This window comes from Rhinoderma darwinii, chromosome 4 (assembly GCF_050947455.1).
Source record: "Rhinoderma darwinii isolate aRhiDar2 chromosome 4, aRhiDar2.hap1, whole genome shotgun sequence".
In the NCBI taxonomy this organism is placed as follows: Eukaryota; Metazoa; Chordata; class Amphibia; order Anura; family Rhinodermatidae; genus Rhinoderma; species Rhinoderma darwinii.
In genome coordinates, this window is record NC_134690.1 from 371,179,716 (window position 1) to 371,202,447 (window position 22,732).

The following is a 22,732-nucleotide window of genomic DNA, read 5'->3' on the forward strand; positions in this document are numbered from 1 at the left end:
TGTGTTGCTGGGCAGGGAAGAGAACTGTATGATGTGGATTGGACAGTCATACAGAGAACATTGCACCGCCCAGTGAAAAGAACGAGTAACCTCCCATTTGGCAAGTATAGCCAAATTAGCATATTTGAAAAAATGGTCATAACTTTGCACATAATAAAGTTTTTGGAAAAAAAATAATTCACTTTAGTTATCAGCATCAAATTGCCTATTAGATTATTTAGGAGATAGGGAATTAATAAACTAGTGACAGATCCTCTTTAGGCTCAAGGTTCTTATTTTAATTTGACATTTTCGTCTCTGCAGGAATGAGAATATCTGCAGAGCCGGATCAGTAAATTCTAAATACGTTTATTTAGCAAATTTAAATCTAGAAACTCAATTATTTTTTTTAATTAACTTATTTATTTAAACAAGAAACGTTAATACATCAAAAATAGAATGACAGAAACATTAGTCTTGTAGTGAAAACGGCCTCCGGGAATGTTTTATGAGAACACGATAAATACAAAATCAACGGTTTATTCCTAAATAGAACAGGACACTTTATTATACAAAAATTACAAATATATAGTTTACCACTGTAAACATTTTAGAATAAACTATAATAAAATAGTGTTTCTCTTGGATTCTACATCTAATTTCTCACAGAGAAATTATACGACCGCTCTAAACAAAATATCCAATACAACCGCGGGATAGGAAGACTAAGTTGGCGCAATGTCACCGGAACACGCTCAGGTTTTCCTTTTTCTCCTGGCCAAAGCTTCCTGTTTCTTCCTCTCAATCTCCACTGTGGAACATTTATTATTTTTGTCTTCAGATACAAGCACTAGAAAAAAAAAAAATATAATTCAGATTATTAAAATGTTCCCCAGTTTCTTTATAACAATGTTTATTTTTTCTTTGTGGTTCTTCTACATCCTACACTGTATCGGCTCATTCCAATCTATTAGTACTTCTTTCTACATGGTGAGGCTCTTAAAGGATAGATAGAGATAGATAGATAGATAGATAGATAGATAGATAGATAGATAGATATTAGATTGATAGATAGATAGATAGATATGAGATAGATAGATAGTTTCTATACCGGTCATTCTGCTGTTATCTCCTTTATCACTCTTCCCCCCTCCTCTCTTTATAGGCTTCCATAGACATGTGTAGTCTGATACATGTGAGCTGCAGTCTGACTTGAGATGGATAAAGCTGAATTTCAGAGTGAAAGTCAGTTTAGCAGAGGGAGGGGGAGCAGGAAAACAGCCAGATAAGAGTACAAAGAAGAATTTTTCTCTAATAAGATTACAAAAGTTTCTTATAATCGCCTGTACTATTCATTTATGAAAAGTTTGTTGAAATGACAGTGCCCATTTAAAGAAGAAGTTGTCCAGGATTAGAGAAGTGTTTTTTTCCCCCTCAGAAATAGTGGGTTTTATCTGGTATTCCATCTCAGCCCCATGCACTTAAAAAAGGCAGAACTGGGATACCACGCATTGCTCATGGACAAGAGAGGTGCTGTTTCTGGGAGGGAAAAACAAAATCGAAATCATGGAGAACCCCTTTAAATTAAGTCTAAAGGGGTATTCAATGTTAGATAAAAGTATTCCCATAGAGTTTGTATTGAGTGGCAGTGCGTATGTTTGACCACCGCTTCATATAAACTCTTCCTCCCCGAGGTTATGTGGTTGGTTCCCTGTTCTAACATGTGGCGATCATCCCAGCAAACTAACCACCACCAATCTTTATCACCTATCCAGTGGACAGGTGATGTTTCTAGCTGAAATAAAGTCAGGTATATATGGCGATTGCTGTGGTAATGTGTTAATCTTGCTGGACTAAGCTCAATTCTGACCTGCATGTCTTCATGGTTCCCCTTCCACTTCTGAACTCCAGATAATGATATTCTGAGATACAGTATATAATAGAAGTGGCTGGCTATCTGCCATCTAAGGGCCCCATTCATACAAGCCACTTTTTTAGATGTATACTCCACCCTGTATTACCCCAGCCACACTGCCAAAGCCAACCCTAGTTAGAAGCGCAAGACAAACCTGTATTCTTAGCTTCAGACAAAAGGGCCAAATAGTGGTTGTAACAGAGTCACAGCAGGGCAATGCCAATACTATTCTGCCCGCTCCACAGAGCAATGACTATTCTGAGCATTGGTATGTGATGGGATTATTTTATCGACGCTGCTATCTGGCTGGCATATATAATACTATGAATGTTATGTGGTGGGCACAATGGTATGAGCATTTCTGGTGAGGTTATAACTGTGCTGGCACTACTCATTGTCCCTTCCTCATGGGAAATCACTGCAAAGTGAAAATCTTGGGGGAAACATAACAGATCTACACCAGTTTTCTTGTGCAAAAAAAAAAATTTCACATTTTGGCGCACTCCAGAGCTATGCTAAAATTTGCGACTTTTTTGCTTTTTTCCACACTTCCCGAAAGTGGCAAGAAAGAGGATGGGGGCTTAGCTAAACGGGGCAGGACCTCCACCGGAACGACAGATTTATCATAACTTACGCCAGAAAGTCTTAATATATTTGGCGCATTTTGTGCCAACGTATATTAGTTTAAGACTGGCATTTGACACGCCAGCCTTAATAAGTATTTGGGACAGTCTGCTGTGAGCACTAATTCAGGGGGATCCTTTGCATTACTAGGTCTGTGCTGAGAGCACAGGGTTGTGTCAGGTTATAACAGACGTCTTAATGACAAAGCAGTGCCCAACTATCTGGAATAGTGCCAGCAGTTCTAGACACCAAAAAATTGTTGACACATTCTTGAGCCCCATTGTAGCCATCCTGGGCATCTAAGTAAAAAATAAAAACCCTAAATCACCAATATACTGGTAACTGTGAGAAATATAGGTCATGATTGGGAACCATGGAAAGGACAGGCTGAACCTGTCACATTTATTCAAAATAGATCACACATTGTCCCTTCTTGGACTTTTATTCCCCCATACCTTTAGAAGATTGTATGGTAGATTCTGAAAGGTGCCTTTTTAATGAGGATTGCTGAGGTTTGCGGAGACTGTCTGAATTGGACTGCACAAGAGTGTCCCTGTTATTTCTGCCGTCACCAAAGCCATTAGTATGAAGACCATTATAACTGCTCCCGCTTCCAGTGACGGACGGTGCGGTGTGAACAGTTGTAACCTGGGATGGTATGATCCTCGTAAAGGAATACTTAGATGCTGATGGATTGTTTGCACTACATGTAGCCGCCAGTGACTTTACTGGATTCTGTGAAGGAGTAGCGGTAAGAATTGGCTTTTTACACTCCCCCCCTGAAGGCACAGAAATGGACCTGCTGAAAGTCTGGCTGGACTTTTGCAAAGAGTTATTTTGATAAACATTTGAGCAATTTCCACTGAAAGAGGCCGGCGTGACCCCTCTATTATTTAACCTATTTGAACCGTGCGATAAACTTGCAGCAGCATGGCTTCCATTTTTGTTTTGCTGACTTGCCATTGCTTCTGGTTTTGCAGGCATCTGGCAAGTTGTACTTGGCATCAGAGAAGTTTCCATCTTGACGTTTTCTTCATTGGTTTCCGGAGCTTGACTTAACCTTTCAACATCATCACAAACTTGATACAGTAGATCATCATCTTCTTCCTTCCCTTCCCAAAGACTATCGGACTCACAAAACATATCGAGAACTTCATCGGAGAACTTTGGATCATCCCATTCATCGTGCAGGGCGGAGTCTTTGTTACCGGTTATTGCCCGTGTCTGTGGAGACGCTTGGGAACATGGTTTCTGTGAGGATTTTATCAAAGCGCTATTAGTTGCAGATGCCAAGTTATGGACATTTTTTGTCATCTGACCCCCTGCATTAGTCTGAGGTTTTGAAGTCACCCGCGTTTGAGTACTAGTATAGGCCTTTGAACCACTTTTATCCCTTGAATTACCTTGAAACTTATTGACACTAATCATTTCGGCGCTAGATAGAGTACTAGGCTTTGCTTCAGATCCACAATTTAACTTCCTTGGCACAAACTTGAAATGACTGGCCTTATTGGAAGAAGAACTAGATGCGGACTTAACTCCTCCTCCAGCGCGGTGTGTATTGGTCTGATCCGGTTTATCACAAGGCATGCTATTTTTAGGGGTAGCAATCAGTTCAGGGTTTTGAGTAACCTGCATGATAAAAGAGTCATCTTCAAGAAGATCATTGCCCCAGTCATCCTCAAAGTCATCCTGGCTGCTGGATACTGACTGGACAGTTTCCTTTTCCTTCCCATTATAATTTTGCTCGGAACATTTTCTTACACCTTGAAATGTGTTTGTGGGGATTTTTGAAGATGAACTAAACTTTTTATGACTTTCAGAACATGGATCTTTTTTACCGTGCCCAGAATCTTCAGGGACATTGCTCCTCACGTTTACTTGAGAGTCGTTGAAGCTGCTTGCAGACACATCTGAGAAACCTTGGCTTAAACGTCCATGGTATTTCTGTGTTGATGAATCAAACAGAGCATTGAGAGCAGCTTCAGTATCCTGGTCCACAGACCTTTGACTGCTCCTCTGTGGTATAGATCTCTGACTAACAGATTTCACAACAAGGGCTGTGTCGTCTCCTTCAGGGTCCTCCAGGAAGTCCCCTTCATTGTTCGTAGTATGGCATTCATTGAACATTTCATCATCTGAATGTACCAACTGCTCCTCATTCTGATCTTTTTGCTTCACCAAATTATTGTCTAATTGTTTTGCCAATTTCATGAGTTCTTCTTCAGTTTGTAAAATCCTGGACCTACATAAATAAGCCAAAAATTCGAGTAAGTAAAGCAATAAAAATAAACAAGCACAGGCTTTCAAATATTAAAGGGGTTGTCCGGACATTTTTTGTATTGATGGCCTAACCTTAGTATACGCCTTTAATGTAAGATCTGTGGAGGTCCGACTCCCGGCAACACCGCCAATCAGCTGATGGGGTTTGTTGACTTTTCAGTTTACAGGTACAGCGCCATACACATCTGTAGCGGCTGGGCAATCCCAAGCACAGTCGCTGCCAATGTGCACGGCGTTGTGCCTTGTAAACTCTAAAGAGGAAACCTGATCGGCGGGGTTGCCAGAAGTCTGATCCCCACTAATTTGATATCGATAAACTATCCTAAGGATAGGCAATCAATACAAAAATGTCCGGACAACCCCTTTAATATAGAACAGGGTCACGGTGTCTGCTAGGGTTGTATATGATAAAAGTTTGATTGGTGGGTGACAGAGCACTAGGATCCGCCTGGGTTCCAGAATGGGGAGACCCATGTTCCCGATTCCCTACATGGGAGTTGGCAGGAGAGGGGGAAGAATAGAAAGGAACCAACATGGACACTCTTTATTATTTTCTATGTGAGATATGGAAACTGTTCTCTGGGGAAAAAAACACTTTAAAATACCCAAGAAGTATTAATTGATCATCAGAATCTAACATATGGTTTTGTTCTTGAAGATAAACCACTATATAGGAAATATCTATACCAATATCTCCGAGTTTCATCAAGACAAGCAATGTACCTGTGCACTTTAATTCTGTTTCGGGCCACTACTGGGGTACACGGTATAGCATCCTCTCCAATCCAAATACCAAGGTACGCTGCATCAGAGCTTGAAGGCTTTTCATTCTAGAAAAATAATATTATAATTTGTTCGTTTGTACTTATAAAAGAAACAAACAGGGTGCTAAAGATCCTTAGAAGGCAAGAGGTTGTCCCCTTATTAAAGAGAAAAAAATGAAACCCCACATGGTACAGGTCCTGAAATAATAACAATTATCTAGATTTTCTTTTCTGTATGCCCATTAGAACCCAAAAAGCTGTGATCTGCATATACAAATGAATCAGTCAAGAGTTACAGATACAGAGGAGTCATAGGTGTCGCAGTAACAAAGTAGCATAACCTTGGGGGTACCTTCACACGTAGCGTAAATACCGCAGAACTTGTGTGGCAATTCTGCAGCGTATTACAGTAGAAGCAAAGTGGATGAGAAAAAGAAATGTGGAAATTCACCTGCAGCACGGATTCTAAATCTGCAGCATACATATATTTCCCTTGCAAAATTTTGCAAATTCAGCAATGTTTACGCTATGTGTGAACGTACCATGAATCTGCAGATACAAAAGTGAGCACATGTGTTGTTCAGAGACACCGAATGCAGCATGAAGGGGTCCTAAAAACTGCTAATATAAGAAATATACATTCTACAACACCAGAGCCGGCAGCATGTCATGTATTTGTCATTTAAATCTCTTATGCACAAAACACCATAAAAGAAAATGCACATGAACGTATTTTTGTCCTCCCGTAAATACGGGTCCTTGGTCACACATTTTCGACCCGTATTGCACAAGTATTTACGGACCAGTGCCCGTAAATACGGGCCCGGTGTCCCCAGTATTTCTCTCTATCAGTGCAGGATAGAGAGAAGGGACAGCCCTTTCCGCAGTAAAATAAATTCATACTTACCCGGCCGTTGTCTTGGTGACGCGTCCCTCTCTTGACATCCAGTCCGACCTCCCTGGATGAAGCGGCAGTCCATGTGACCGCTGCAGCCTGTGATTGGCCTGTGATTGTCTGCAGCGGTCACATGGGATGAAACGTCATCCCGGGAGGCCGGACTGGAGGAAGAAGAAGAAGAAGAGTTCTGGGTAAGTTAAGCTTTAATACTATTAACTCCAGCGGTAGTCACTGTCCCGGGTGCTGAGAGTTACTGCCGATCAGTTAACTCTTTCAGCACCCTGGACAGTGACTATTTACTGACGTCGCCTAGCAACGCTCCCGTAATTACGGGTGCACACATGTAGCCACCCGTAATTACGGGAGCCCCATAGACTTCTATGGGCCTGCCTGTGCCGTTATTATGGCCTTAAACACGACATGTTCCATATTTTTCAACGGCCCGGGCACCTTCCCGTAAGCATACAGGAAGGTACCCGTGGCCAATAGAAGTCTATGGGCCCGTAATTACGAGCCGTCATGAGGCCTAATTTCCTTATGATATAACAAAAAATAAAATAGGTACCAAAACTAACATACTGTAATGGTGGGGGTAGGGAAACAGACAAGTGAGCCCTAATCTACCCGCCACTCAGTCCCTGCCTACTTGCAACGACCCGCCCTAGGCGACGGGGTACAACTGGGCGACTGTCCCTACGCTCAATAAGTGCACGACAGACAAACAGACAAGGGTACACAGAAGCAAGGGAAAAGGGGCGGTTGCCCACGGCAACACAGTGAGCAACAAGAGTGGTGAATGAGCCGAGTCAAACCAGGAGTGTACGAGTTACCAAACGCAGAGCAGGAGAGTAGTGAACAAGCCGAGTCAAACCAGGAGTGTACGAGGTACCAAACGCAGAGCAGGAGAGTAGTCAGTAAGCCAGGGTCAATATGAAGCAGGGTCAAATCGTTCAAGAAGCTGCAGCAGGGCCAGGAAACCAAACGAGAAGAATCACAAGCAAAGAGGAACAGGAAAGGCAGGTATAAATAGACAGAGGGCGGGAGCTAGCTCCGTCTGGCCAGGCTGTGATAGGCTCTCCCACTCCTAAGCCTGCCACCCTGAGTGGAGGAAGATGGAGTCAGTCTCACAGACATAGAAGCAGGTGCAGACTGATTACCTATGGGCGTAGACACAGAAGCTGTGCCTGGCAGATCCTTTACACATACTATGTGCTATAATGTGGGTTCAGTTTGGTATAGTTGAACTATGTGGCGTTAAAAGTTTTTGATTTACATTTAGGAAGTTTCGTCATAGACGGTAATAATATAAGATAATAAGATTAAATCAGTTACCTTTGGAGCGATTCTATTAACAATATCCGAGATGTCAACCGTACATTTGTTTGCAGACAGCTTTTTCTTTCCATTTTCTACACACAAAAAAAAATAAAAATACTTAAAGAGGCTCTGTCACCAGATTTTGCAACCCCTATCTGCTATTGCAGCAGATAGGCGCTGCAATGTAGATTACAGTAACGTTTTTATTTTTAAAAAACGAGCATTTTTGGCCAAGTTATGACCATTTTTGTAGTTATGCAAATGAGGCTTGCACAAGTCCAAGTGGGTGTGTTTAAAAGTAAAAGTCCAAGTGGGCGTGTATTATGTGCGTACATCGGGGCGTTTTTAATACTTTTACTAGCTGGGCGCTGTGATGAGAAGTAACATCCTCTTCTCTTCAGAACGCCCAGCTTGTGACAGTGCAGACCTGTGACGTCACTCACAGGTCCTGCATCGTGACGGCCACATCGGCACCAGAGGCTACAGTTGATTCTGCAGCAGCATCAGCGTTTGCAGGTAAGTCGATCTTACCTGCAAACGCTGATGCTGCTGCAGAATCAACTGTAGCCTCTGGTGCCGTCACGATGCAGGACCTGTGAGTGACGTCACAGATCTGCACTGTCAGAAGCTGGGCGTTGTGAAGAGAAGAGGATGATACTTCTCTTCAAAGCGCCCAGCTAGTAAAAGTATTAAACACGCCCCGATGTACGCACATAATACACGCCCACTTGGACTTTTACTTTTAAACACACCCACTTGGACTTTTGCAAGCCTCATTTGCATAACTACAAAAATGGTCATAACTTGGCCAAAAATGCTCGTTTTTTTAAAATAAAAACGTTACTGTAATCTACATTGCAGCGCCTATCTGCTGCAATAGCAGATAGGGGTTGCAAAATCTGGTGACAGAGCCTCTTTAAGGAATATCACACAATTGATGTTGTTCTTATACCCTGATGCCTTACGCCGGCCGAGTCCCGTCAGAGATCTGTGGAAAGATAGGACATGGCCTATCTTTCCACAAATAGGAGAATCGGGTCAGTTTTCACTGACCCGATTCACCCTCTAAAGTGAATGGGTCCATGCAGACTATAGGGTGCCACTCCGATGCCGTTAAAAACGGCCCGAGTGACACATCGGTCGTGTGCAACTGGCATAACCTTCAGGACAGACACGTACACATGATCAGCTGTCAATTAAATGAAACTCGACCTAACCTGCTAATGTTATAAAGTATCAGGGGGATCCCTGTCTCCCCCAGATGTCAGATGGTTGAAAGTTCAGGTATTATGGATTTCAACAGGCTTGATCATGGGCTTGCAATGGGGGATAAGCCGCTGCGAGGTGTGTGCGTTGTTCCCCTCTCGCTATTGAAATAAATACGCAAGCTCGGCCAAGCTAGCATGCATGTTTATGGGGGAGTCGTAAGAAAGAAAGGCTAAGGCCTCGTTCACATCTGCGTCGGGGTTCCGATCGTGGGTTTCGTCAGGGGAACCAATGAACGGAAACCAAATGGAAGCCATAGCTTTCCGTTTTCATTACCATTGATTTCAATGGTAATGCTTGCGTTGCTAATGGTTTCCGTTTGTCTCCGTTCCGTAAGGTTTCTGCTTTTTTTGCGTAATCAATAGCGAAGTCGACTGCGGCATTGATTCCCGCCGAAAAGACGGAAACCTCATGGAACGGAGACAAACGGAAACCATTAGAAACGCAAGCATTACCATTGAAATCAATGGTAATGCAAAAGGAAAGCTATGGTTTCTGTTCATGGGTTCCTGACGGAAAGGGCTGACGGAACCCCGACACAGATGTGAACGAAGTCTTTAATGTGTAGCTCGGTTCCCACATAGCATATAAACCTTAAAGGGGTTGTTTTAACGCAAGACTTCTTTATCAAAGTTTTTTTGGCCCACAAATAGTGCCATAGTGCCACCCCCCAAAATAGAGCCACAGTGCCCATGTAGATAGTGCCACACACCATTGCAGATAGCACCCCCCTCCATGTAGATCACAGCACCCCTCCTCCCTTGTAGCAAGCCCACATGTAGGTCTCACCCCCGGGCCCATTGTAGATCGCACACACACGCACGCACGCACGCACGCACGCACGCGTAGATCGCACCCCATTCTTCATTATAGATATCGCCACTGTAGCTGCCACTAGGAGCTGAATACCCGGCCGGAGGTTGCTGATGCTTTGGCCGGAGATTCAGCTCCTAGTGGGAGCTACTGTGGTGCAAACCACAAGGGGGGTGGTGGTGCGATCTACAAGGGAGGTGTTATTTACAGCGGGGTAGGGTGGCTATATACGAGGAGTACCTGCTTCCCCGCGGAACTGCTGTTCCGTACTGTCATTTTGTTCAGTACAGAACAGTAGTACCATGGGAAAGCAGGGACAGAATGGGGCGGACATGGCAGTGATGAGGCGGGGCTTCCTCCTTCAGCACAGCGCCACTAAAGAATCGATTCAATGATTCTATTAAAAGACAGAATCGTGAGAGTCCTTGAGGGCGACTTAATCGAATTAATTAGTCTCAATCACTGCCCATTGTAGCCCCTTGCTTCTTCCTGGATCATGGGCGCTAAAAACCAGCAAGCAGAACTATCACCTGCCGTCATCCTATGCCAGGCAGCCTCTCTATGGCACTACTTTACCAGCTCTTCAAATTTCTTTTATAGGACAGTAAGTATTGCCATGCCCCATTTCTAAAGGTACCACAAATAGCAGTACTATTAAAGGTTTTGCCAGGATTTCTTTAAAAAAAACTGCAATTTTCCAAAATTTGCAGCAAACAATTGTGTATTTTCCATAAATTGAGCATGCATCTTCTCCTAAGAGATGTTTCTGCTTTGTAACCCCACACCGTCAAATACACAAACGCATTTTGGGGCTTTCCAGCTTCTGCAATAGGAGTATTTCTTTAAAATGCCACCTGTCTACACACAATATCTGACAGTTACATTTGCGGTTACCTAATTTAAAGGCTGTTGGTGAATGCGGGTCCCAGAAAATGTCCTGTTGTTGATCCAGATCATTTGATGGAGAATTTATGCTGGACGTCCATTGCTTACATCTGGAGAATCGCTGGGGAGTCTTCCTATTTGAACAGGGATCTTTAAATAATAAAAAAAAAAGCAAAGAATGTATAAGAGTGGTTAATGGGTGACCGCATTAACAGCACCCAGCTTTCCACAGACCTGAACGACATATACACCTGCACTGTTAGTGAATGCAACTCTGTATTAGAATGTAGCTGTATATATCATTCAGGATCTGTAAGCTGGGTGACAACTGCTATAACCATTGTAATGGCTGACAATAGTAGTTGTTACCTCTGCAAAACCCACGTGTAAAATAAGTCGGAAATGGCTCAATAGTAGATTAAAAGACTACACAGACCAGTTTACGGGATACATGCTCTTTAAAAAGCCAAGATCAGCGTTTTTCTCTGATACCAGCCATTAGTACAGTAGGGCATCGTGCGGGTACAGCTGCTGTGGTGGCATCACCGTCACATACGTCCGACTACAGGAAGGTGGCCCTTTTCCGCTACGTACATATATGCGGTAAGTGTCAATTAAATCTTCAACTTTGTGAAAATTCTCATAACAGAGGAGTGGTGTTCGGTGCCATTCACACATGGCAGTACCCCTACTGAAATTTTATGGGAATTTCCTACACCTCAATCCACACGAATTTGACAGCATGTTGCGCCAATTCTATCCCCTTTCTGCCCTATTTTTTAATATTTAAAACAGTAGCACCGAATGTTTACGCACACGTAGACAACTGTACGATAAGAGAGGGGCAATCGCCTGCCATAGGAAAAAAACTTTGGTGCATTGTAAACTTTTTTTGAATGCAGTTGTATTTAGATAGGCAGTCAACTTTCCTTTACAGAAATGGATCCCGACATAAACAGGCCAAGAACAAGCCAAAAATACACCCTTTTGGCATAAATTTGACAACTAATCTCCCCAGGCAAGTCAGCGCATATGTAGGGAGATTTTCTGGGTGTATATACCAACAGTTTAACACAGATATCCAGATGTATTCCCGGCGACGCACTTTTTGACATGCAGCGGTCTTATAGAAGTCTATGGATATTGCACAGTTTCTGTCTAGAACTTTTTTCTTTTATATTCCCAGATGGACGCCTGATGTGGTATAAACCTAGTCTTAGCTCCTCCGTGATAAATATGACAATGCTGCAAACATGCTCTGGAGTCTCGGCTTCTAAACATCTGCAGGATTACAACGTCTGGTTGGAATATATGATTGTATGTGAAAAACAAAATATCAGCTGAAAATATCGCTCATCGGGTTTGGGGCAAATCCTTAAAGGGAAGAACATTTATCACCTATTGACAGGATAGGTGATAAGTGTCTGATCGCTGGGACCCCCCACGATTTCTAGAAAGGGGTCCCCAGCCCCCTGTTCCTCCTCACTGCACAACCGCAGAGGAGGAGGAGTTTGAATGACATACGTGCCCTGCCGTTCTATTTACTGTCTATGGGGCCAACAGAAACAGCCAAGAGGTGTACTCAGCTGTTTCCGTCAGACCCATAAACATTGAATGGAGTAGCAGGGTGCATATGTGACCGACGCTGCAATCAGACATTTATTACCCACCATGTGAAGACATAATTGTCCTTGTTTGCAAAAAAACCTTTAAGGCCATGTTCACACACAGTATAAACTTCTGTAGCGAAACAGGCCAGCAAATCGGAGACAAAATCTGCATGTATGATGTTATTTCGCAGTGGATTTCACGCCATGCAATGCCAACGGTGAAACCCGTAACAAACGTGCGTCAGAATAGAGAAGATTTATTGAAAAATCTGCATAATGCCCTCAAATCCATGCAGATTTTTCTCTGCAGAATGTGAATAGGGTTTTAACACCAATATGCACACCCTTAATTCTCATGTGACGCACCAAGTCCCACATTAATCGATAAAGTAAAAGGTCGCAGCTCTCTAGAGACCACCTTGCCCCTTCACTTATGCTTCTCTTCATAATTTCTGCGCCATTGATTGAGATATCGAGATCTCCAAGTGAAGCTGACAAAAGTAGAAGGGACATGACACTAGCAAGAGTGCTGCAGTACACCAATTCTATTGATGGTGGGGGTCTCAGCACCCCCCCCCCCAATAACCTGTCATGTCTCAATGCAATATCAAAAGCTGTCTAAAGTTGCATTCCATATAGGATTAGCAGGAGGTCACCCAGCTTTACCAGAGTCCTGAATGGCAACATCTGCCCAGTTATGTGATACACTGTCTCCAAAACCGCTGCACATGGAGCAGATTTACCATTCAGGAGCCTGGGAAAGTTGAACGACAACCCCTGTGGAAGTCCTAATGTCACCATATTGGTGGACACCACCCAGCTTTCCCAGTACTGATCTATAGACGATGAGTGGATACGTGACATCGGGTTGTGATGGTTTTGCACACGTGACTGGGATGAAGTCTCTCCGGTACACACGGCTGTACTCAGCAGCCAGCTTTACCCTCTTCTCTATCACTCCTGGAGGGCACAGACGAGGGCGCCGGACTGGACAAGCGGGCAGCCGCAGACCTCGTAGCGCGGGACAGCCTCTTGCTGGCCTTTTTAGGGGTTTCCCTGTCACCTCCCTTCCGTTCTCCGCGGTCTCCGTCTTCACATATCTGCCCGGACCTATCTCCGGGCTGCCTCCTCCGGCTCGTCATGTTCCCCGAGATAGACGTAATACGGGTCTGTCCGTTAATAGGGTTTTACGGTACAGCTCTGGGAACAAAACCGAGGCCTACTACTACGGCGCCGCCATCTTGCCTAGAACGGAGCGCTGATTGGTGGACAGAGAGATAGGGGAAATGGATCTGATTGGGCAGCGCGATCATGTGACCTCTGCGCTGCAGCGCATGCAGTGGTGATTGGCCGCAGCGTTCATACAGTGTGCGTCTGTCTGCAGCCTCGGTCATAGGGTCATAGGGTCATGTGGGACTGTGCTGTGTTAGGGACTATTTTATGGACCGCACCATCGGTAGTTTTCCCAGTACCTTATTGTCCGCGCTTCATTGCAGAAGTAAAGGCTTTTAACGCCTTCCCTCATTTTTTGTTTTTTCATTTTCGTTTTTTCTTCCAAAAGCCATAACTTTTTTTTATTTTCCTGTCGATATAGAGGTGTAAGGGCTTGTTTTTTGCAGTACGAGTTGTCGTTTTTCGTGACACCATTTATTGTACCATATAATGTACTGCGAAACTGTAAAAAATGTATATGTGGAGGGGGGAATGGAATATAAAGTTATTGCTTCATTGTTTTTTGGTTTCGTTTTTAAGGCGTTCACCATGCGGTAAAAATGACATGTTAACTTTATTCTGCAGGTCAATATGATTATGGCGACCCTACATTTATATAGTTTTTTAATGTTTTACTACTTTTACAAGGAAAAAATTTGTTTTGTGTCGCCACATTCTGAGAGCCAGAACTTTTTTCTTTTTCCATCGTTTCAGCGGTATGAGGGCTTATTGTTTTGCAGGGTGAGCTGCGGGTTTTATTAGTTCATACAACTTTTTTTTTTATCACATTTCATTTTATGTGGGCGACAAGGTGACCAAAAAACAGATTCTGGCGTTTAAAATTGTTTTACTGTGTTCACCGTGCAGGTTAAATGATGTTATATTGTAATAGTTCTGAATTTTACGGACTCGATGATAAGTTATGTTCATTTTTTTTTTTTCTACCTAGCTTTTTAGGCAGTTGTGAAAAAATGCTGCAAAGTTAGACTGGATTTACACGAGCGTGTGCGTTTTGCGCGTGCAAAAAACACAGTGTTTTGCGCGCGCAAAAGGTACTTTACAGCTCCGTGTGCCAGCCCCGTCTAATGCGCGGCTGCGGTATTTTCGCGCGGCCGCCATCATTATGACACTCCGTTTGGATGTTTGTAAACAGAAAAGCACGTGGTACTTTTCTTTTTACATTCAAAGTTTGACAGCTGTTGCGCGAATCACGCGCGCCCCACGGAAGTGCTTCTGTGTGGTGCACGTGATTTTCACACACCCATTGACTTCAATGGGTGCGTGATGCACGAAAAATGCCGAAATATAGAACCTGCTGTGAGTTTTATGTAACGGACTCACGCTGCGCAAAAATCACGGACAGTCTGCACGGCCCCATAGACTTGCAAAAGGTCCATGCGACCAGCGTGAAATTCACACGGGTTGCACGGACGCAAATCACGTTCGTGTAAATCCGCCCTCAGAATGCTTTCAAAAATAGAATTGTTAGGGCCCATTCACACGAGCGTTAATAACGTCTCTGTTCTGCGCATGGAAATCACGCGCAGCACACGGACCCATTGATTTCAATGGGGCTGTTCACACATGCAGGAGTCTTCACGCTGCGAGAGTCCGTTGCGTGAAACTCACTGCATGTCCTATATCACGCACCTACACGCCCATTGAAGTGAATGGGTGTGTGAACACCCCGCACCGCACACCGATGCACATCCGTGTGCGGTGCGTGATTTGCGCATAAATTCGATTGAAAAAAAAGATGTGCTTTGTGAGTGCGTGAGTAACGTATGCCACTCGCAAAGCGCACTGATGCATAACGCAACACACACGGACCAGATTCACGCGCGTGAATCTGATACGCTCGTGCGAATAAGGCCTTAAAGGAACAGTGTCACCCAAAAAAAAATTTTCATGTCAGTTTTATGTTAGTGTTTTATTTATTTGTGTGTTACTTTTTTCTATTTTTTCACTTTTTCTTCCCTATGGGGGCTGACATTTTTTTTTCCATTTCTGTATGTGTCGATTAACGACACATACAGACATGGAATACGGCAGCTCCAGTCCCATAGGGACTGCGAACGGGGCCCGTCCCATCCACTTCTGTGTACGCCGTCTGTGTGGGAACGGCGCATGCGCCGCTCCCACACAGTCCAATTTGAAATGTGCGCCGTCTGGCGCCATTTTCCTGTGGACCGGAAGTCGCGGCCGGACAGTAAGATTACTACTTCCGGTCGCGGCTTCCGGACTTGTGCACTTGGACCAGCGGCAGCAGACGGAGCGGACTGGCCGGAGGGAGCCGCGGCGACAGGAGCAGGTAAGAGATTTCTATGTATGTTCGTGTTTGTGTGTGTTTACTAGTGTATGTAAACCTTCTACACTGTGTGTTAGCTCAAAAAATGGCAACACACAGTGTAGGAGGTTAGACCGTTCAATCCCCTCGTTTCTCCCGGCACTAGCCAGGATAAAGGAGGGGGGGATTCTCAGAGCTCACTAGAGCGAGTGCTTTTTTCCCAATTTTGCAGCAAAAAGCAATGTGGTTGCTTTACCACATGCAATGCTGCAATTTTGGGAATAGCTCCATCTAGTGACCAGCAATGGGAAATGTTATAAATTAGAATCGAATTTATAATATTTCCTGACTCGTGAAAAAAATAAAAAAAATTTGAACAATGTTTAATCACCTACACGCTAAATGTTTAACTAAAAAGAAAAATACATGTTTTGCTGGCAACACATTCCCTTTAATAGTTTTTTCTTATCAATTAACAAAATACAAAGTGAATGAACAGAAGAGAAATCTAAATCGAGTCATTATTTAGTGTGACCACCCTGTGCCTTCAAAACAGCATAAATTCCAGGTACACTTGCATACAGTTTTTGAAGGAACTCGGCAGGGAGGTTGTTCCAAACATCTTAGAGAACTAACCACAGATCTTCTGTAGATGTTGCTTCCTCAAATCCTTCCGTCTCTTCATGTAATCCCAGACAGGCTCGATGATGTTGAGATCAGGGCACTGCGGGGGTCATATCATCACTTCCAGGGCTCCTTGTTCTTCTTTACACTGCTGATAGTTCTTAATGACATTGGCTGTATGTTTGGGGTTGTTGTCCTACTGCAGAATACATTTGGAGCCAATGAGACGCCTCCCTGATGGTATTGCATGATGGATAAGTATCTGCCTGTATTTCTCAGCATTGGGGACACCATTAATCCTGACCAAATCCACAACTCCATTTGCTGAAATGCAGCCCAAAACTTGCAAGAAGCCTCCACCATGCTTCACTGTTGCCTGCAGACACTTATTATTGTATCGCTCTCCAACCCTTCAGCAAACAAACTGCCTTTTGTCACAGCCAAATATTTTACATTTTGACTCATCAGTCCAGAGGACCTGCTGCCATTTTTCTGCACCCCAGTTCCTATGTTTTCGTGCATAGTTAAGTCGCTTGGCCTTGTTTCCACGTCGAAGGTATGGCATTTTGGCCAAAATCCTTCTATGAAGACCACTTCTGGCCAGACTACTCTGAACAGTAGATGGGTGTACCTGGGTCCCACTGGGTTCTGCCAGATCTGAGCTGATGACACTGCTGGATATCTTCTGATTTCGAAGGGAAGTAAGCATGATGTGTCTTTTATCTGCTACACTAAGTTTCCTTGGCCGACCACTGTGTCTACTGTCCTCAATGTTGCTCGTTTCTTTGAGCTTCTTCAAAAGGGCTTGAACAGCACATCTTGAAACCCCAGTCTGCTTTGAAATCTTAGCCTGGGAGAGACCTTGCTGATGCAGTATAACTACCTTGTGTATTGTTGCTGTGCTCAGTCTTGCCATGGTGGACCTGTGACATGAAACTGTCTTCCACAACCTCACATTTCTGGCAGAGTTTGGCTGTTCTGTTAACCGGTTCCCGACCACTGGCTGTGTATTTACTGCCGTCGATCGGGGTCCTTAAAACCCGCGCCATAGACTCAATGAGTGCTGTGTATATGAATAGCGGTAGCGCCGCTGCCTTTATTGGTCCCGGTGATCATGTGACTGGTCACATGATCGCCGGGTGCCGTTAGTGGCAGACTGCTGCTGCTGGGTCTTACTAGACGCAGCACAGCCCTAAAATGACAATAATCACTATGAGAGGGCTGATTTCCCCTGTAACTGAGGCTGCTTTGCAGCCCCAGGTACAGTTGAAAACATGGTGTAAAAGAAGAAAGTAAAAAAAAAAATAAAGTCCCCCGAAAGTCTTTTCCGACCTTTGAGGTAGTAAATGCAGGTTTTGGAAAATGGTTAGGATCTATGATGGCGCTGCTGCGTGATGTAGACGAGATATAGATACGAGAGCCGGATCACATAAAGGGTATTTATTGCTTATTGCAACGCGTTTCAACGCCGAACTAGCGTCTTCGTCAGTTCGGCGTTGAAACGCGTTGCAATAAATACCCTTTATGTGATCCGGCTCTCGTATCTATATCTCGTCTACATCACGCAGCAGCGCCATCATAGATCCTAACCATTTTCCAAAACCTGCATTTACTACACCTAAGCGGTTACTCCGTTAACCGGCTCGGATCTGGCAGCAGCTACTCGTGGACCCCACTGCTTAACTCTTCTAACCTCACGGTGAGCATATATTTATTTATTCCTCACCTCCATCCTCATTGATCTACACCAAGTGGCGCCGTGGTTTTTGCTCTCTTCCTGACCTTTGAGGGACAGACCATAGTAATTAAAGTAAAGTGAAGTGCAAAAAAAAATTAATAATAAATACACATAAAATACCCACCCCAAAAGAAAGTTCCCCCCCGCCAATCATTGTTGTAACGCTGGTCCTGACCCAATTACCTTAAAATAGACATGTAATATATTAAAATTTGCGGTAGACAATGACGATCACAAATAAAAGGTCTATTTTAGGGTAAAACTATGTTACTACCAGAAAAAAATAGCTAAAAAGGAAAAAAGCTTATTTTTTTCTATTATTTTCAAACTTTAAGCCTAAAAATTCTAAAATAGCAAAAAGGATGTGAATAAAAAGGACAAAAAAAGAAACCTGCATTGTCTACGGGAAAAAACATCGCAAAAGTCACGTCTCTAGCCCAACAAATAAAAAAGTTTGAGCTGTTTAACTAACGCGGGCTAAAAAGGGCTAAACGGTGTCTGGTCCTGAAGGCTCAAAATAGCCTGGAACTGAACCACTAAAAGGGTAACTAGACTTTCAACAAACTTCTGACATGTCATAATGACATGTCAGAAGTTTTTAATTGGTGGGGGTACGAGCACTGAGGCCCCCACCAATCGCTAAAATGAAGTGCTCGTGTGAGCCCGGAGCCGCTTCATTTCTGTTTGGCTTTTTCCAGAAATCAATGTAGCGGTGTACGGGGTCAATAGAAAGTCTATGAGACCGTACACCGCTACATCGGCTTTCCAGAAAAAGCCGAACAAAAACGAAGTGTCTCAGCGCTCACACGAGTCCTTCTGCCATTTAGTTTTATCGATTGGTCTCATTGCTTGGACCCCCACCATTCAAAACATATGACAGAAGTTTGTTGAATGTTTAGTTAACCTATCATAACTGTGTTTCAACCTACATATGAAAATGATGATAATTATCACCTGAGTGGTATAATTGGTTAATCATACACCTGACTATAATCCTACAAAATCCATGACTTTGTGCAAGTGTACCTAGAAGAATTAATGCTGTTTTGAAGGAAAATGGTGGTCACACCAAATATTGATTTGATTTAGATTTCTGTTCATTCACTTTGTATTTTGGTAATTGATAAAAAAACAAACTATAAACACTTCTATTTTTGAAAGCATTCTTATTTTTTATTTTGCAGCATTTTTCCACAACTGCCTAAAACTTTTGCACAGCACTGTGTGTGTGTATATATATATATATATATATATATATATATATATATATACAAATAGAAATAAGCAGCACTCAACGTCGAATTCCAAAACGGTAGTGGGTGCAAGCAGGCAATCCCGATCCGTGGATTATGAGATATAAATAGAAGAAATCCCGCAGCAAAAATTCATAAAATGCTTGAAAAAGTTCCTATAGCAGGATGAAAACGTTGCAGCTTTGTTGACTAAATAAAAGTACACCTTTTTGATTAATCGGAGTGCTGTGGGATTTCTTCTATTTATATATGTACTTTTTTTCTTATTAGTCCCCCTAGAACCAGCGATTATTCGATCTTGCAGTATATACTGCCATACTAATGTATTGCAGGATATTGTGATTTTTAGATGCCACTTCAATAGGCCCCCAGGCTGCCATGAAAACCATCGTCACCTTGCGACCGCGTCGAAGGGGGATCTGATGGGACGTCAGAGGGGGCCCCCCTGTTTCTAATGGCTTAGATGCTGTGGTTGCTACTGGCCATGGCATCTAAGGGGTTAAATGAGCGGAATCCCGCTCAAGCAGGATCCTGCCTGTTGCACTGAAGTGTTAGCTGTAACATAAAGCCGTCATGATCAACCTATGCAGCGGGCTCAGCTTGTGAGCTTGCTCCATACTCCCCCCCCCCCCCTCGGTCTCTGCTGTGTATATATACAATTTTCTTTTAAAATAATATATATATATATATATATATATATATACTGGAAAGGGGTTTAGATAAATAACTTACAAGTTTTACTAAATCAAAATGCTCAGCTCCTCCTGCTTTATAACATTTTGCCTGCAGATCAGACCGCATTTTCCATGTGACATGTTCCCTTTGAACAGTCTGAATGTGTCACTCATACAGGCACCAGAACTTCCTGTATGATGAAATTGCATGGACTGTTCCACAGGGAGGAAAAAAACCTCCTATCACAGTTACTAATTAGCGAATATTGAGACTAGGATAATCACAGTCCTCCCCAGCAGGCAGAGATGTTACTGGCTCTAGCTGATCATATGATGCCGTGCTGAGTATTAACCAAAAATGACTCCCATACGGCTAGTTCACATGGAGTATTGTGGCGCGGTTTTTGACACGGAAAGCGCGTCGGAAACCGTGCCAAAAAATGCCTGAAATCGCCTCCCATTGATTTAAAAAAAATCAATCAATAAAAAAAACGCTTGCGGGAAAGAGAAGCGACATGCCCTTTCTTCGGCTGTTTCCGTCAATGGAATGCAGAAATCACTTTTCTCACAACAAAAAACGCGGGAAATGTTCTGCCGGCAAGTCAAAATCTGCTTCAAAATTCCTGAAGGAATTTCAAGGCAGATTTGACCGCCTGCAAAAAAACTCAGTGTGAACAGGGCCTTACAGTGCCAGCCACATAGCCCCATAAAGTTTTGCAGTCGCTACTGTTGGGAGAGAGATGTAAGGCACCGTCTGTCTCGGTATAATCGATGTGTTTTGACATCAAAATGCCGCAATTATACGTTTATTATTGACATACACGTGAGACTTCCTTGATGTATATAATATAAATATATAGAGTGAAATATATATATATATATATATATATATATATATATATATATATATATATATTAGTTGCCCACATACACATGTGTTTGCCATACACCCCTCATTTCAGTGCCATCAATGTAACTCCACAGTCATACATCTGGAATACAGTAACCTCAGATTCGGAATAACTCGTGTACCACTGATAAGATGCCGTATCTTAGAATTTGTCAGTCCAGACTTTTTAACTTTCATGCTTTTAAGCCCTCATTCTTTATCTCCTAAGACAAGAAGGACATCAAGTTCCAGCCTTCACTAGGATAGAAGTTAATGAAGCAGAACAAGCTCAGCTGTCTTTGATGGCCCTAAACCATCTGCTAACCTTATTATAATACAGTCTCCTTTTCTTCTTTGACTTTTCCATTATACTTTTGTCTTTCCCCCACTTTTATAACATCATTTTGGCAATTGTAATGCTTTAACTCGTTTCCCAGCAAGCATCCTTGTGTGTTTTTGAAAAACAAAATATTGGCACAAGCTGCGGATTAACAGGATCTCATGCCAAGAGACTCCGAGAAGGTGAATGCTGTTGACTGTGTAGCTTAGTCTGAGAACATTTCTCCATTGACAAAGCTGGGATTTCTTGCCAAAGTATGAGAGCTTCAAATCTCAGTAGCACGGTCCAAAATCTGATAAAACAGTTACTAGACCGCAATATGTATAGGCTGTAAATCAACACCCCGGAGATCTGCATGGCTTGTCTTTAAAGTAAGTAAAAAGCGACATACATTGGACTTTTGTTTCATACAGATGTTTGCCAAATAGTACGGGCTATTGGCTCCAAGTGGCCTGATGTAAAGTAAAATAAGCCCTTACATAAGCTGGAATGAGATAAACGCTGTCTGGGAATCGGCAGATGCCTTGCATTGAAACTTTTTTATTTTTTTTGTTTAGTATGTGCATGAAATTTTGCTGTTTATTTTATCTTTCTTGGTCTTGGATTTCCCCCCACTACTTCTGAAGGTTTAACATCATCATCTCTACATAGAACAGCTGTGCTCTATCTCCGAAAAAAAAAAAAGCAAAAAGTCAAAGGACAGCTCATCAAAAGGATGGACAATTCTTTGGGATTGATTCATATTTACACGGACAATAACGAAGTCTTCCTGTAGGAACATATGTCGGGCATTCCACTCCGCAGCTGGCTGCATGCATGTTTCCAAACCACTTTTATAGTAAAGCACAGGAAACCATTGGACGGGGGAGTTAAGTCATTCAGTAACATATGTTTCATGTATTCTTTTTTACTTTTTTCTCTCTTTGTCAGTTTTACAAACTTTGGCTCGGAATAACATACTATTCAGGTTGTCTATTTGAAGTGAAACGATTCTTGGTCCAATTTATGGAATAGAAACCTGGCCCGGATTTGCTTGAGCTATTTGTGAAATATGCAGTCCAGCAACAGACAGCTATTATCATGTCTTTACTTGTAGAATCTGTAAAATGACCGGTGTGATTGGTGGAAAAATAACAAGCAAGGAACAGTAAGTGGTGTCTGAAAGCATCTTGTAATGAAAACTGTCTTGCGGTCAGCTATATACATTTCCTGCAAGGTTTTATCAATTTTAATCAGTTTTCCTTGTCTGCTCTCCTCTTAAATTCAGTAAAATCTTGAAATGCTGCATGGACATTTCAGCGCTGAGGATGTTGTGTGGCCCTTTCTTTACCAAGTCATTAGAGGGTCATGGAAATGCATTT

The 22,732-nt window shown here is 42.9% G+C and overlaps 1 protein-coding gene across 1 annotated transcript; it reads right to left on the bottom strand.

Annotated features, from left to right (window-relative positions):
* Positions 1-425: 425 nt before the first annotated feature.
* On the bottom strand, positions 426-13,615 carry ETAA1 (ETAA1 activator of ATR kinase). Its single transcript, XM_075863118.1, has 6 exons — positions 13,298-13,615; positions 10,754-10,894; positions 7,796-7,872; positions 5,525-5,631; positions 2,974-4,763; positions 426-829 (listed from the first exon to the last, which is right to left on the bottom strand). The coding sequence occupies exons 1-6, from the start codon at positions 13,494-13,496 to the stop codon at positions 735-737; spliced, it is 2,409 nt and encodes an 802-aa protein (XP_075719233.1). The 5' UTR covers positions 13,497-13,615; the 3' UTR covers positions 426-734.
* Positions 13,616-22,732: the final 9,117 nt, after the last annotated feature.